The 17,162-nt window shown below is 33.5% G+C and overlaps 1 protein-coding gene across 48 annotated transcripts in view; it reads right to left on the reverse strand.

Moving 5' to 3' along the window:
• cd99 (CD99 molecule) overlaps window positions 1-17,162 on the reverse strand; it is a 76,883-nt gene that overhangs the window by 41,153 nt on the left and 18,568 nt on the right. For 20 of the 48 annotated variants that reach the window (XM_044187994.1, XM_044187987.1, XM_044187959.1 and 17 more), the window contains 7 exons: window positions 5,505-5,543; window positions 4,710-4,763; window positions 4,495-4,533; window positions 2,728-2,754; window positions 2,512-2,550; window positions 2,309-2,335; window positions 2,093-2,131 (listed from right to left, as the gene is read on the reverse strand). In XM_044187994.1, coding sequence (XP_044043929.1) covers window positions 2,093-2,131; window positions 2,309-2,335; window positions 2,512-2,550; window positions 2,728-2,754; window positions 4,495-4,533; window positions 4,710-4,763; window positions 5,505-5,543 — 264 coding nt within the window. The remainder of the gene's footprint in view (window positions 1-2,092; window positions 2,132-2,308; window positions 2,336-2,511; window positions 2,551-2,727; window positions 2,755-4,494; window positions 4,534-4,709; window positions 4,764-5,504; window positions 5,544-17,162) is intronic. The other 28 variants (XM_044187975.1, XM_044187972.1, XM_044187961.1 and 25 more) reach the window with 20 other exon arrangements.

The raw sequence follows: 17,162 nt of genomic DNA on the forward strand, positions 1-17,162 counted from the left end.
AAAAGTTATCTCATTGCACTTTTCCTATAGAGCAGGTCTACACTGTGCTCTTCATAATATTATTTACAGAGACCCAACAAATCCCACCATGAGCAAGCATTTGGCGGCAATGGCAAGAAAAAACAGGCAGGAACCTTGGACAGAACCAGATTCAATGGTGGGCGGCCAGCCGCTGCTGCCGTGTTAGGCTTTGACAGAGAAAAAGAGAAAGAGAGAGAGAGAGAGAGAGAGAGAGAGAGAGAGAGAGAGAGAGAGAGAGAGAGAGAGAGAGAGAGAGAGAGAGGGGTTTGGGAGGGTGGACACAATGCAAATACCAACAAAAAAATTTAAAATAGTAATAATGTAATGGTAGTGGTAACATTAATGTTAATATATTAATAATAATAGGAACGACAGCTATAGGAATAATAATGACAGTATTAGTAACAGAGCCAATAACAACAACTGTAGTAGCAGTTGTCGAGCAGGAAATGGGGGTCAGCAGGTGGCCCACAACCACAGATCCAGACTCTGCAGCTCCGAAGGCAGAAATACCTGCTGAAAGCGACAGAAGGAGAGAGGAGAAAAACGAGAAAGCACAGAACTACGGGAGAGAGAAGATGTCAAGTTAGTAACATGCAGTAATGGGATAAGAATGCATACAGATGGAGAGGGAGAGAAGGAGAGAGGTGCAGTTTTGCCTAATGGCGTATAGTCCAGTAATAGCAGTTCAAAAGTTATTAAATAATGGTCCAATAATGAAGGATTCTGTGGAAAGACTATTAAATGTTCAATTTCAATGGCGTATATCAGAACAAGGTCGAGGGTGTGGTTAAAACAGTGAGTGGCTTCATCTACACTCTGACAAAAGCCAATCGAATCTAATAATGAGATAAATGCAGTACTAAGGCTATCATTTTCAACGTCCACATGAATATTGAAAATCACCTACAATAATTACTTTATCTGTTTTAAGGACTAAACTTGATAAAAACTCTGAGAATTCAGATAAAAATTCTGAATAAGGACCAGGAGCATGGTACACTATAACAAATAGAATTGGCTGTCGTGTTTTCCAGGTCGGGTGAGAAAGACTAACAACAAGGCTTTCGAATGAGTTATTATTTAGTTTAGGTTTAGGGTTGATTAATAGGCTTAAGATGGCTGCAACTCCACCTCCTCGGCCGGTGCCTCGAGGAATGTGAGTATTAATATGACTGGGCGGAAAGGATTCATTTAGGTTAACATATTCTTCATGACCCAGCCAAGTTTCAGTACGACAAAATAAGTCAATATGATGCTTTGATATTAAATCGTTCACTAGTACAGCTTTAGATGACAGAGATCTGATGTTTAAGAGTCCACATTTAATTCTCCTATTTTGTTGAGCTATTTCAGCGTTTTTGTTTAGGTTTTTATGTATAACTCCTCTTCTGTTAACTTTTGGTTTTATTAATTTAAGTGGTCGGGGGGCAGACACCATCACTAAGGAGTTTTGGGTGGGTAACTGCTCTGGAAGCGCAGAGAAGCGTGTAGGACTGCAACTCTGCCTCCTGGTCTCAACTCTGAGAAGAGAAGCCATTGCGTGCTGCTAAGTTAAAGAATGGTAGCTAACAAAAATGAATAGCATGTAAACTGTGGCATTAGAGAGAAAGTGTCAATTATATCCACGCTTTCTATAAATCTAATGGCGTTGAAAGTAACAGTAGGTTGCTAATGTAGCTGAACATGCTAACGTTTGCAGTTTACATTAGACCAGATAAAGACACTACGTAATCCATTCCTTACACTTTTGCTCTTATATTTTAGTTTTTTTGAACTGGTAAAAAAAAAGAAAACACCATCCAAACTCTTTAAATGCGGCGTATCACTCCTACTACAGCCCCAGCATACTACTTCAGCATGTGGAGGAATCTAAAGCTTGACAGGCCTGCTCTGCCTAGTTACGGTTGCTAAGCTATAATTGGACAATCGCTACTTGGAGGAGGGGTTCAGCGAACAGTCAGCTGATAGAGGCAAAAAGTATGCTTTTAAACAATAAAAACATGAAAACATCAGCCATTAAAACTCAATACTGGTCAGACCCTAGTTAGAACCATTCCAGCAGCTTTACCTGAGCCAAGAGCATCATCCAAATCAAGATCAAAGCCACCTATAATACAGAAATAAACATACTTATTAATAGGAAACATTCATTGTTGGTTTAGATCTGCACATGGGATTAGTTGACAAGAAGAAAAGCATAAAATATCACCAGCCTTTTCCTTAAACATCCATGTAAATGAAGGAGTCAGAACCAATGAACGAGTTGAAATATTTGTAGACTCACCTCCTCCAGCAGGTTTGGGGTTGGGGTCTGTGGATACAAAGATGTTATCAGCATCAAACAATCGCTACTTGGAGGAGGGGTTCAGCGAACGGTCAGCTGATAGAGGCAAAAAGTATGCTTTTAAACAATAAAAACATGAAAACATCAGCCATTAAAACTCAATACTGGTCAGACCCTAGTTAGAACCATTCCAGCAGCTTTACCTGAGCCAAGAGCATCATCCAAATCAAGATCAAAGCCACCTATAATACAGAAATAAACATACTTATTAATAGGAAACATTCATAGTTGGTTTAGATCTGCACATGGGATTAGTTGACAAGAAGAAAAGCATAAAATATCACCAGCCTTTTCCTTAAACATCCATGTAAATGAAGGAGTCAGAACCAATGAACGAGTTGAAATATTTGTAGACTCACCTCCTCCAGCAGGTTTGGGGTTGGGGTCTGTGGATACAAAGATGTTATCAGCATCAATAATAATAACATTGTCTTTGCATTTGTACACACCGACTCAACATTAACTTTAGTGACCTCCGATTGGCGTAATCGGGAGTCGTTACTGCCGACGTAAATAAAAATCTTATTGCATTTACATTTATCCTTAACCAGCAGTTTTAAACAGGATTCAACGTCACCCGCTCTGACCCCAGGAAAACATTTGACTTCACATTTCTCAAAATGGAACTGCCAATAATCAGAGTTGCTTTCTCAGCAGGTGTGTCGCCGAGTGGGGAGAACTTGTTATAAGCGTGAACAGGTTGGTGGTGAACCGTGGGCTTCTGCAAAGGGTTATGCTTCCAGTGCTAAGTTAAAGAACGGTAGCTAGCAAAAAATGAATAGTATGTAAACTGTGGGATTAGAGACAAAGTGTCAATTATATTTACGCTTTCTATAAATCTAATGGCATTGAAAGTAACAGCAGGTTGCTAATGTAGCTGAACATGATAACGTTTGCAGTTTACATTAGACCAGATAAAGACACTATGTAATCCATTCTTTATGCTTTTGCTCTTATATTTTTGGTTTTTTGAACTGGTAAAAAAAAAAGAAAACACCATCCAAACTCTTTAAATGCGGAGTATCACTTTAACATCTTCTCTCTCCCGTAGTTCTGTGCTTTCTCGGTTCTCTCCTCTCTCCTTCTGTCGCTTTCAGCAGGTATTTCTGCCTCCGGAGCTGCAGAGTCTGGATCTGTGGTTGTGGGCCACCTGCTGCCCCCGTGTTCCTGCCCGACAACTGCCACTACAGTTGTTGTTATTGGCTCTGTTACTGACGCTAACATTATTCTTCCTATAGCTGTCATTCCTATTATTACTAATTTATTAATATTAACACTACAATTATTATTCTACTGTATAAAAATAATTTTTACGTGGTCTTTGCATTGTGCCTCCCTAACCCTATCCCCTTTCCCCAAACCCCTCCTCTCTCTCTCTCTCTCTCTCTCTCTCTCTCTCTCTCTCTCTCTCTCCTTCTCTCTATCTCTCTCCTTCTCTCTTTTTCTCTGGCCGCCCACCTTTGAGTCTGGTTCTGTCCAAGGTTTCTTCCTGCTAAAAGGAAGTTTTTTCTTGCCACTGTCGCCAAATGCTTGCTCATGGTGGGATTTGTTGGGTCTCTGTAATTAATATTATAAAGAGTATAGTCTAGACCTGCTCTATAGGAAAAGCGCAATGAGATAACTTCTGTTATGAATTGGTGCTATATAAATAAAATTGAATTGAATTGAATTACTACATCCTCATGCATACCACTTCAGCATGTGGAGGAATCTAAAGCTTGACAGGCCTGCTATGCCTAGTTAAATCAAAATCAGAAATACTTTATTGATCCCCGAAGGGGAAACTCTTTTGTTACAGCAGCTCACTATCACGTCAGTGCACACAGGAATAGAAGTACTAAGCAAAAAAGCAAAAAATATAACACACTAATACAGGTAAGAGAAATTAAGTACCAAGTGGGTATAAGTATAAAATTAAACACGGCGTCTTCGGGACAGGAAAGATGCAAGATGTCTGAAAGGTTTCTAAGCTATAATTGGAAAATCGCTGCTTGGAGGAGGGGTTCAGCGAACGGTCAGCTGATATAGGCAACAAGTATGCTTTTAAACAATAAAAACATGAAAACATCAGCCATTAAAACTCAATACTGGTCAGACCCTAGTTAGAACCATTCCAGCAGCTTTACCTGGGTTGAGAACATCCGACAAATCAAGATCAAAGCTACCTATAATACAGAAATAAATATACTTATTAGTAGGAAACATTCACAGTTGGTTTGGATCTGCACATGGGATTAGTTGACAAGAAGAAAAGCAAAAATATCACCAGCCTTTTCCTTAAACATCCATGTCAATAAAGGAGTCAGAACCAATAAACAAGTTGAAATATTTGTAGACTCACCTCCTCCACTCTTTGGTGGTTTAGCAGCAGGTTTGTCAGCTTTGGAGTTAGGGTCTGTGGATACAAAGATGTTATCAGCATCAATAATGAAGTAAATACAGAAAGAGAGGAGATGCATTATGATGTGTGGCATAAGACAGTGTTTGCACACAGCAAAATTACCAGAGGATTATAATGGCAAAACTAATCATTTCCAGGTGATAATAAACCAAAAGAAAAGCTGGACAGGCCAGAATAAATATAAGTATGACCAAAAAAAAGTAATATCAGAATGTCATTTCATTCTAACATAACCCTGTTTGGCTGATTAGCTCACAGAGGATTAAAATAGAAAGAGTAAATTATATTTTAAACTTTCTATAAATCTAATAGGCGTTGAAAGTAACAGTAGGTTTCTAATGTAGCTGATCATGCTAACGTTTGCAGTTTACATTAGACCAGATAAAGACACTATGTAATCCATTCCTTACACTTTTGCTCTTATATTTTTGGTTTTTTGAGATTGTAAAAAAAAAGAAAACACCATCCACACTCTTTAAATGCGGCGTATCACTCCTACTACAGCCCCAGCATACTACTTCAGCATGTGGAGGAATCTAAAGCTTGACAGGCCTGCTCTGCCTAGTTACGGTTGCTAAGCTATAATTGGACAATCACTACTTGGAGGAGGGGTTCAGCGAACGGTCAGCTGATAGAGGCAAAAAGTATGCTTTTAAACAATAAAAACATGAAAACATCAGCCATTAAAACTCAATACTGGTCAGACCCTAGTTAGAACCATTCCAGCAGCTTTACCTGAGCCAAGAGCATCATCCAAATCAAGATCAAAGCCACCTATAATACAGAAATAAACATACTTATTAATAGGAAACATTCATTGTTGGTTTCCCGTTGGGTGGGGAATAAAATTTTTCATATTCCTGAGGTCGAAAAAATTTTTTCTACTTTAAGTACCCCCGAAATTTTTAAAGACAATTTGGGGATTAAGTGGACGGTAAGGTTCATAAAGAAAAAAAGGTAAATTTTTAAAGTAAAGTAAAATTTTTCAAACTTTTTTTTTTTGTTTAGAAAAAAAAAACCAATTAAGTTATCTTTGTCCTTTGTTCCGGGTGGCCCCCTCCCACTTTTGTATTTCTCTTATTTATAATTTAAAATACATTTTTCGTGTTCATTGTGCTCTAACTATCCTTCCCAACCCTTTCCTCCTCTCTCTCTCTCTCTCTCTCTCTTCTCTCTACTTTCTTCTTTTCGCCCCTTCGTCCAGTTTCAAGATTTTTCCCCAATGGGTTTGGATATTAATCGAAAAGAATTGATGAAAAATATATATATCCCAAACATAGAGAAATGCCATAAATAAACTTTTCCAGAGAAATTTTTAATAGATAAGAAAACAAAAATACTATCAGTAAATACAGGATAAATAAGTGGGAATATAAGTTAATGAAATGGGGTAGGAATTTAAAAAAAAAACTAAAAGCCTACTCTTCGGTACCAAAGAACCAAAAATTAGAATTGTTGGTTAAAAAAAACCTTTCTAACAAAGACAAAATAATTCCTTGGTTGTTTTGTGGGAATAAAAAAAGTGATTAAATCGTAGAAAATTCAAAACAAAAAAGGCAAAACAAAAAAAATTTAACCTTGTGTAAAAAAATTTTTTAAATAAAGTTAATTTTTCAAACTCTTTTTTTTTGTTTTTAAAAAAAACCTTAAGCCCCTGGAAATGCCTGTAATGATGGGGTAGGAAATTTAAAAAAAAAACTAAAAGCCTACTCTTCCACAAAAACCAAAAATTAGAATTGTTGGTTAAAAAAAACCTTTCTAACAAAGACAATAATTCCCGTTGGGTGGGGAATAAAATTTTTATATTCCTGGAAAAAATTTTTCTACTTTAAGTACCCCGAAATTTTTAAAGACAATTTTGGGATTAAGTGGACGGTAAGGTTCATAAAGAAAAAAGGTAAAATTTTTAAAGTAAAGTAAATTTTTCAAACTTTTTTTTTTTGTTTAGAAAAAAACCAATTAAGTTACCTTTGTCTTTGTTCGGGGTGGCCCCCTCCCACTTTTGTATTTCTCTTATTTATAATTTAAAATTTTTGTTTCCACCTTCCACCCCTCTTTGCCTTGTCAGTTTCAAAGATTTTTCCAATGGGTTTGATATAACGAAAAATTATGAAAAATATATATCCCTGGAAATGCTAAAAAATTTCCAGAATTTGCAGAAAAAAAAAAAAGTAAATACAGGAAAATAATGGGAAAAAGTTAAATGAAATTGGGGTGGAATTTAAAAAAAAAACTAAAAGCCTACTCTTACGGTACTCAAAACAAAAAATATAAATTGTTGAGGAATATAAAAAAAATACCTTTCTAACATAAGACATAAAATAAATTTATAACCTTGGTAGTTTAGTGAAGAAAGATACAATATATGAAAATAAAAAGAGTTTTGATAATAAAAATCTGTAGAAAATTTAAAAAATGCATAATAATACAAAAGTATATACTCATTAACCTGCATATGTAAATGAAAATAATTCTTAATCAGCTAAAGTTAAATTTTTCAAACACTCTTTTTTTTGTTTTATAAAAAAAAAACACACCTTAATGACACCCTATGAGATAATGCTCTTGTAATGAATGGAGGTGACGGGAAATTTAAAAAAAAAACTAAAAGCCTACTCTTACCAGCAAAAACCTAAATAACTTATAGAATTGTGTTGGATTAAAAAAAAACCCTTTCTAATCTAATAGAACAATAATTCCCCGTTGGGTGGGGAAATGCAAATATTTTTGCATATTACCTGAGATCAAAAAAACTATATTTTCTACTTTAACAGTCAACCCCCAGAAATTGTTTTAAAGACAATCTTCAGCGGGATTAAGTGGTACGGTAAGGTTCATAAAGTAAAAAAAATGGTAAGTTTCAAATATTATATTAAATACGCTTCCATGAATTATTCTCATGATGAAATTTTCAGCAGGTTGATTGTTAGAGTTATAGAAGTTGATGTTACAAAAACTTGAAAATATTTTTATTATTATTATGGAAAATACTATTAAGTTACATTTTCTTGTTATTAAAAACACTATCGTTATTCGATGTGTGGCTCGTCCCGAGCATGTTTGTCATTCTCAGATCTTTATTTGATACATATTTCAAAATATTTTGATTTTCCACCACCTCAAAAAACCTCTCTCCTTCCCTCTCTTTTGCCCCTTGTCAGTTTCAAAGATTTTTCATGTCAATTGGGTTTGGATAATAAAACTGAAAAAATGTATGAAAAATATATATTCCCACTGGAAATGCCTAAAAATTTCCAGGAATTTTAGTAGAATTACAAAAAAAAAATACAGTAAATACAGGATAAATAAGTGGGAATATAAGTTAATGAAATGGGGGTAGGAATTTAAAAAAAAAACTAAAAGCCTACTCTTCGGTACCAAAGAACCAAAAATTAGAATTGTTGGTTAAAAAAAACCTTTCTAACAAAGACAAAATAATTCCCTTGGTTGTTTTGTTGGGAATAAAAAAAGTGATTAAATCGTAGAAAATTCAGAAACAAAAAAGGCAAAACAAAAAAAATTTAACCTTGTGTAAAAAAATTTTTTAAAGTAAAGTTAATTTTTCAAACTCTTTTTTTTTGTTTTTAAAAAAAACCTTAAGCCCCTGGAAATGCCATGTAATGATGGGGGTAGGAAATTTAAAAAAAAAACTAAAAGCCTACTCTTCCACAAAAACCAAAAATTAGAATTTGTTGGTTAAAAAAAACCTTTCTAACAAAGCACATAATTCCCGTTGGGTGGGGAATAAAATTTTTCATATTCCTGAGTCGAAAAAATTTTTCTACTTTAAGTACCCCCGAAATTTTTAAAGACAATTTGGGATTAAGTGGACGGTAAGGTTCATAAAGAAAAAAAGGTAAATTTTTAAAGTAAAGTAAATTTTTCAAACTTTTTTTTTTTGTTTAGAAAAAAAAACCAATTAAGTTATCTTTGTCCTTTGTTCCGGGTGGCCCCCTCCCACTTTTGTATTTCTCTTATTTATAATTTAAAAATTTTGTTTCCCACCCCTTCCCAACCCCTTCTTTTGCCTTGTCAGTTTCAAGATTTTCCAATGGGTTTGGATATAAACGAAAAATTATGAAAAATATATATCCCTAACATTTGGAAAATAAGCTCATCTGTAAATAATCGAACTTTGTCCGAATTTTAGACAAACTACAAGATAATACTAAAAAAAAAAAAATTACTAACAGTAGAAAATACAGTGGTAAGTAAATAACAGTTGAAGAATAGGTTAAGTTTACTATATTGAAATCCTGAGGGTAACGAGGATGGCAAGATGTTTAACAAAAAATGAAACATCAGATAAACAATGGTACCATTGAACATCAATTACTGGTAATCAAACGTAAGCTCTTATAAGAATAATTCTATAGTAGAATCATGTTATTGACAGGATATGACAAAAACAAACCTTTCTAATCTTATAAGTCAACAAACATAATTTGACTACTTCACTCTTGTGGTTAGCAGTTGCACTGGAGTAGGCGTGATAAAAGTTACATAATAATAATACAAAAAGATTGAGGCATACATTTGACAAGAAATCAGTTATGAAACTATCTTAGTTATAACAAGAAAGGACAGCAATAAATTAAGTTGACCAAAAAGTATAAGAATGTCTTTCATCTAAAACCTGTTGGCTGATTAGCTACAAGAGATTAAATGAAAGAGAAATTAATTTTGCTTTCTATAAATCTAATGGTGAATAATAGGTTCTAATGTAGCTGACATGCTAACGTTTGCAGTTTACATTAGACCAGATAAAGACACTAGTACCATTCCTTACACTTTTGCTCTTATATTTTGTTTTGAATGTAAAAAAAAACACCATCAACTTTAAATCGTATCATCCTACTACAGCCCCAGCATACTACTTCAGCATGTGGAGGAATCTAAAGCTTGACGCTGCTCTGCTATTAGGTTGCTAAGCTATAATTGGACAATCCTACTTGGAGGAGGTTCAGCGAGTCAGCTGATAGAGGCAAAGTATGCTTTTAAACAATAAAAACATGAAAACATCAGCCATTAAAACTCAATACTGGTCAGACCCTAGTTAGAACCATTCCAGCAGCTTTACCTGAGCCAAGAGCATCATCCAAATCAAGATCAAAGCACCTATAATACAGAAATAAACATACTATTAATAGGAAACATTCATTGTTGGTTTAGATCTGCACATGGGATTAGTTGACAAGAAGAAAAGCATAAAATATCACCAGCCTTTTCCTTAAACATCCATGTAAATGAAGAGTCAGAACCAATGACGAGTTGAAATATTTGTAGACTCACCTCCTCAGCAGGTTTGGGGTTGGGGTCTGTGGATACAAAGATGTTATCAGCATCAATAATAATAACATTGTCTTTGCATTTGTACACACGACTCAACATTAACTTTAGTGACCTCCGATTGGATCGAGTCGTACTGCTAAATAAAAATCTTATGCATTTACATTTATCCTTAACCAGCAGTTTTAAACAGGATTCAACGCACCTCTGACCCCAGGAAAACATTTGACTTCATTTCTCAAAATGGAACTGCCAATAATCAGAGTTGCTTTCTCAGCAGGTGTGTGGTGGGAACTTGTTATAAGCGTGAACAGGTTGGTGGTGAACCGTGGGCTTCTGCAAAGGGTTATGCTTCCAGTGCTAAGTTAAAGAGGTAGCTAGCAAAATGAATAGTATGTAAACTGTGGGATTAGAGACAAAGTGTCAATATTTCTTTCTATAAATCTAATGGCATTGAAAGTAACAGCAGGTTGCTAATGTACTGAACATGATAACGTTTGCAGTTTACATTAGACAGATAAAGACACTATGTAATCCATTCTTTATGCTTTTGCTCTTATATTTTGTTTTGAACTGTAAAAAAAGAAAACACATCAAACTCTTAAATGCGAGTATCACTTTACATCTCTCTCTCCGTAGTTCTGTGCTTTCCGGTTCTCTCCTCTCTCTTCTGTCGCTTTCAAGATTTCTCGGCTCAAGTCGGAGTGGTTGGCACCTACCCTTCTGCCGAAATCATACAGTGTGTTGTTTTACGCGCTACATATCTTCTAAGGTTTCCTATATTACTAATTATAATATACAAAATATTTTTACTAAAAAATATTTTTGCTTTCATTGTGCTCCTAACCATCCCTTTCCCAAACCTCCCTCTCCTCCTTTCTTTCTTTTTCTTCCTTTTTGCTCCTGTTTCTTGACCCCTTTTCTGTTCTGTCAGGTTCTCCTAAAGAAGTTTTTTGCCACTTCCAATCTTTGGTGGTTTGTGGGTTTGATTATTATAAGAGTACAGTCTAACTGAAGAAAACGAAGAGAATCTTATGATTGGTGCTTTAAAAAATTGAATTAATGATACTACATCCCATGATACCATAGAGTGGAGGATAAATTAAGCTATGCCAGTAAATCAGAATCAAATACTTTTTGATCCGAGAAGAAATTTTTTCCTATATCACGTAGTACAAGGAATAGAGTACTAAGCAAAACAAAAATATAACCACTAATCAGGTAGAGAATAATACATGGTATATATAAAATAACACTCTTGGAAGAAAGTGCAGTGTCTTAAGGTTTAAGCTATAATTGGAAATCGCTCTTGGAGGAGGTTCAGCGAGTCAGCTGATAAGGCAAAGTATGCTTTTAAACAATAAAAACATGAAAACATCAGCCATTAAAACTCAATACTGGTCAGACCCTAGTTAGAACCATTCCAGCAGCTTTACCTGGTAGACATCACAAATCAGATCAAAGCACCTATAATACAGAAATAAAATACTTATTATAGGAAACATTCAAGTTGGTTTAGATCTGCACATGGGATTAGTTGACAAGAAGAAAAGCAAAAATATCACCAGCCTTTTCCTTAAACATCCATGTCAATAAAGGAGTCAGAACCAATAAACAAGTTGAAATATTTGTAGACTCACCTCTCCACTCTTTGGTGGTTTAGCAGCAGTTTGTCAGCTTGGATTAGGGTCTGTGGATACAAAGATGTTATCAGCATCAATAATGAAGTAAATACAGAAGAGAGGAGATGATTATGTGTGTGGCATAAGACAGTGTTTGCACACAGCAAAATTACCAGAGGATTATAATGGCAAAACTAATCATTTCAGTGATAATAAACCAAAGAAAAGCTGGACAGGCCAGAATAAATATAAGTATGACAAAAAAGTAATATCAGAATGTCATTTCATTCTAACATAACCCTGTTTGGCTGATTAGCTCACAGAGTTAAAATAGAAAGAGTAAATTATATTTTTTTCTATAAATCTAATGCGTTGAAAGTAACAGTAGGTTTCTAATGTAGCTGATCATGCTAACGTTGCAGTTTACATTAGACCAGATAAAGACACTATGTAATCCATTCCTTACACTTTTGCTCTTATATTTTTGTTTTGAGATTGTAAAAAAAAAAACATCCACACTCTTTAAATCTATCACTCTACTACAGCCCCAGCCTACTTCAGCATGTGGAGGAATCTAAAGCTTGACAGGCCTGCTCTGCCTATTCGGTTGCTAAGCTATAATTGGACAATCGCTACTTGGAGGGTTCAGCGACGTCAGCTGATAGAGAAAGTATGCTTTTAAACAATAAAAACATGAAAACATCAGCCATTAAAACTCAATACTGGTCAGACCCTAGTTAGAACCATTCCAGCAGCTTTACCTGAGCCAAGGCATCATCCAAATCAAGATCAAAGCCACCTATAAAAAATTAGAATTTGTTGGTTAAAAAAAACCTTTCTAACAAAGACAATAATTCCCGTTGGGTGGGGAATAAAATTTTTCATATTCCTGAGGTCGAAAAAATTTTTACTACTTTAAGTACCCCCGAAATTTCTTAAAGATGCAATAGATTCTTGGTTTGCAGGAAACTTTATAAACAGTTGTGTACTGGTTTGAAGGGTAGTCCAGAAGTTAAAAAGTACCAAAATAATTGAATGGGGTGAACAAAGGTATTTTTAGCTTCATAATCAATGTTGAAGTAACAGTAATACTATATAACTTTCTTTCTGACCAATAAAATTACATCTTTATCTTTCTAATTTTGGTTTTAACTGGTAAAAAAAAAACACATCAATCTTTAAAGATATTAACATTCTTCCGGTTGTTCGGTCCTTCTTTCTTAGGTTTGCCTCGGTTCTGAGGGTTTGGGCACTGTGCCCGTCTGCCAAATGCTAGTGTTTATTGTCGTCTTAAATTATCTCAATATCATTATTAAATTTTAATATAAATAATTTTATTTCTAAAAAAATTTTTCGTTATTGCTCCTAACCTTCCCTTTCCCAACCCCTCCTTTTCTTTCTTTCTTTTTTCTTTTCTTTGCCCCTTTATCGGTTCTCAAGTTTCTCCTGTAAGATTTTTCTTCTTCCAATCTTGCCGGGTTTTGGCCGATAATTATAAGGTGTGCCTGTCTGAAACCAAAATACTTCTTTGATTGTTTTAAATAAATTAATTAATTATTCTAATCCCATCTACTTCATTGGAATTAAACTTCAGCTTTCCTTTAAAATAATCTTTTTTCCGAACCTTTTCCCCCTTTCTCCGATATCTACAAAAAAAAATTACCCTATCGTAAATTATCATGGGTTAGTTAAATTAAAGCTTGGACGGAATGAGCTAAAGTTTCTAGTATATTGGAAATCTTTGAGAGGTTAGATGATAGAACAAATCTTTAAATAAAACATAAAATCTTAAAATATACGCACCATTAACCATTCAGATTTCGGGTAAACTCGACAAAGCAACTACCTATAAACAGAATAAAACTTATAAGGAAAATTCTTGTTACGAAGGTTAGTACAAGAAAAGAAAAAACAGCTTTCTAAAACATATAAAGGTAACAATAAAATTGAAAATTTACCCTCCATTGGGGTTTAAGGTTTAGCTTGGATAGGTTTGAAAAAGTTCAGCATAAATAAAACAAAAGATGCTTTAGTGAAACATTTAACAGAAAATACCGTTAAGCAAAACAATATTTCAGGTAAAACCAAAAAATGAGGCAATAATTAATGACAAAAAATAATATAAGTTCTTAACATACCTGTTTGATAAGATTAAAAAAAAAGTAAATATATTTGCTTTCTTAAATCTATGGTAAACAAGGTTTAATTGTGTCTTAACTTGGTTTACATGCAGATAAGAATGAATCATCTTTTGCTAATTTTGTTTTGAATAAAAAAAAAAACATCATTTTAAGGTACCAACCCCAGAAATTAATGGAGAAAAATTCAGGCTGTCATGTTAACATATTGATTACTGAGAGGTTAAGTAAAAGAAAATTGCTTTTAAAAATAAAATAAAAAGCTTAAAATAATTGCAACCATTGAACATCAGAGTTTCCTCAACTTCCAATAGTAAGCACTAATAAGAAAAAAAACTTTTAAGAACTTCATTTTGTTTAATCTGGTTTTAAGAAAAAAAAAACCACCTTTTCCTAACTCTAAATAAGGACAAACCAATGAGAGTGAATATTGTACACCTCTCGAGGTTGGGTTGGGTTGATAAAATGTATCGCTAAAATATACTGTCTTGCTTGTAACATACATAACTTATGACCCGATTATCGGTCGTACCGCAAATAAAAATTTAGATTCTTTATCTTACGGTTTAAACAGGATTAGCCTTACCCAGGAAAACATTATTATTTTAAAAGAATCAATAGGTTGTTCCAAGTGGCAGTGGGAAATTTATACACAGGTTGGTACGGGTTTAAAGGGTTAGTCCAATTAAAAGTGCTCAAAAAATAATGAATGGGTTGCAAGTGTAATATTATTATAAATCTATGCATTAAATAACAAGTTTATAACAGAACGTTCGTTCTGACCAGAAAACATTAACCATCTTAGTTTTCTAATTTTGTTTACGGAAAAAAAAAACCAAATTTTAAACGGAGTTTTTAACTTTCCGGTTTGTTCGTTCTTCTGTGCTTTCAAGTTTTGCCGAGGCAAGTTGAGTTTGGCACGTCCCTTTCTGCCGAAACACAAGTGTTTTATGCTTCTGTAATTATTCTTCAACGATTCCATTTTAATTTTTATTTATATTTTTACGAAAAAAATTTTTCGTCTTTTGCCTAACTCCTTTCCCAAACCCTCCTTTTTTCTTCCTCTCTTCCTTCTTCCTTTCTCTCTCCTCTTCTTTTGCCCACTTTGCGGTCTGCCAAGTTCTTCCTAAGAGTTTTCTTGCCTTCAAATTTCTCATGTGGTTTTTGGCTTTATTAAATTATAATAACTCTATAGAAAAATTAACTTTTATTGTCTTAAAAAATTGATTATTATTCTCTCCTCACCTTCCTTGGACAACTTGGCTGTTCCTTAATCAAAGAATTTTTTTCCCAGAATCTTTCGGTTTGTGTCCGAATAATTACAAAAGCAAAAATACCTAAGGAGGAAATTAGTCAATGGTATAAATAAAATTAAAGTTGGAAGAAAATAATCTAAAGTTTCAATTGAAAATGTTGAGAGGGTTCACACGTAAGCAAAATTTTAAACAAAAACTGAAACCAGCCATTAAATCAATACGTAGACCCATAAACATTCACACTTACCGGTAGACAAATAGACAAGCAAAAAAAATAAAACTATTGAGGAAAATCAAGTGTTGTTAAGGGTTGTAAAAGAAAAGCAAAATTACAGCTTTCCTAACTCATAATAAGGATAACCATAAATTGAAAATTAGCTACCTCTTGGTGTTTAACAGTTACTTGATGGGTGAACAAAAGTTCAGACATAATAAGAAATACAAAAGGAGTTAGATGGCTAAGAGTTTAAAGAAAATACAAGATATATGAAAACATTTTCAGATAATAACAAAGAAAAGAAGCCAAAAAAAAGTTCAAAAAAGTAATACAGTATTCATAACTACCTTTGGCTTTCAGGTTAAATAAAAGGTAATTATTTTTCTTAATAGGTGAAAAAAGTGTTTCAAAGAAAACTTGATTTATTGCATAAACTTAACCATCTAATTTTGCTATATTTTGTTTATGAAAAAAAAAAACATCTTTAAATGGTTACAAACCCAGATAATAGAGGAGAATTAATTCGCCTTTGCTATTAGTTAAGTAAATGGAAGTATTGGGTCAAACGTCAGAAAGTATTTTAACATAAAAGAAATGCATTAAAAAAAGAACCATAACTTCACCTTCCTAGCAAGATTCAAAACAACCTATCGAATAACTCTTAAGAACATCATATGTTAATGAGGTATAAGTGAAAGTAATCCACTGTTATACAAAAAAAGATAAACAACTTTCTTAAAATTTTAAGTAAACCATTTAGAAGTTTGTGCCTTCGCTTTGTTAAGAGTTTCAGCTGAAATAAAAGGTAGAAAAGTTATATATAAGAATCAAAAGAAAATTCCTAGATTTAGAAACATCTTTCCAGAAATAAACCAAAAAAATGGAAAACAATATTTCAAGATACAAAAAGAAAAGATGCATCATTAAATATCGCGATAGTATCAGAGGATTAAATAAATAATTTTTGGCTTTCTAAAATAATAGTAAAGAAATTATTTCATTATAAATCTAACGTTGAAGTTACATAGCTTAAAACATAATCATCCTAACTTTTGATTTAATTTAGTTTAGATAAAAAAAAACTACACTTTTCTTTAATTTTGGTTATAAAAAACCCACAACTCTTTAATGGAATCAACTTGCGCCGCTGCTTAGTGGGTAATTAATTGAGTCCTTGGGTTGCAAGTCTAATGAGCAAATTTTGAGATTAAATAAATAGCATAAAACTTCAACCATTAAACATCCACTTACCAGCGAGACTTAAACATCCAGCACTTAATGCAAACATACTATTAAAGAAACATGTTTAGATAACATGGTTATTAAAGAAAATCATATTAACCCTTTTTAATCAGAAAAGATAAAACAAGATTTAAAATCTAATACCTCCAGAGTTGGGTGTGCGATAAAATTTAAACACTATATATGGCTTGATTGTGAACATCACATAATTATTCTATTGAAGACGACTCACTTACTTAAACCTATGATTAATGATCCTTAACCAGCATTAAAAGTTTCTATTCCTTACCTTAAGAGAGTTTGATACATTTAAAGCTGCCAAAAATAATTGTTTTCAAGTGGAACGAAATTATAAGCTTCAGGGTGGTCCGTGGGCATTGTAAAGGTAACTTTTGAGTAATACGGTACTGAAAGGTTAATTCAGTAAGTGATAACGAAGAAAAATTTATTTCGCTTTAAATGAGTAGGAAGTAACAAGTTCTTTTAACAGGAATTGAGTAACAAGGTGCTATAAGCAACATGTAACTTCTTTGCTTTCTTAACTTTAAATTTATGTAAAAATTTATTTTCTAATTTTGATTGGAATGGTAAAAAATTCCTCCAAATCTTGAATTGGGTTCACTTATCTT

This window comes from Siniperca chuatsi, linkage group LG24 (assembly GCF_020085105.1).
Source record: "Siniperca chuatsi isolate FFG_IHB_CAS linkage group LG24, ASM2008510v1, whole genome shotgun sequence".
In the NCBI taxonomy this organism is placed as follows: domain Eukaryota; kingdom Metazoa; phylum Chordata; class Actinopteri; order Centrarchiformes; family Sinipercidae; genus Siniperca; species Siniperca chuatsi.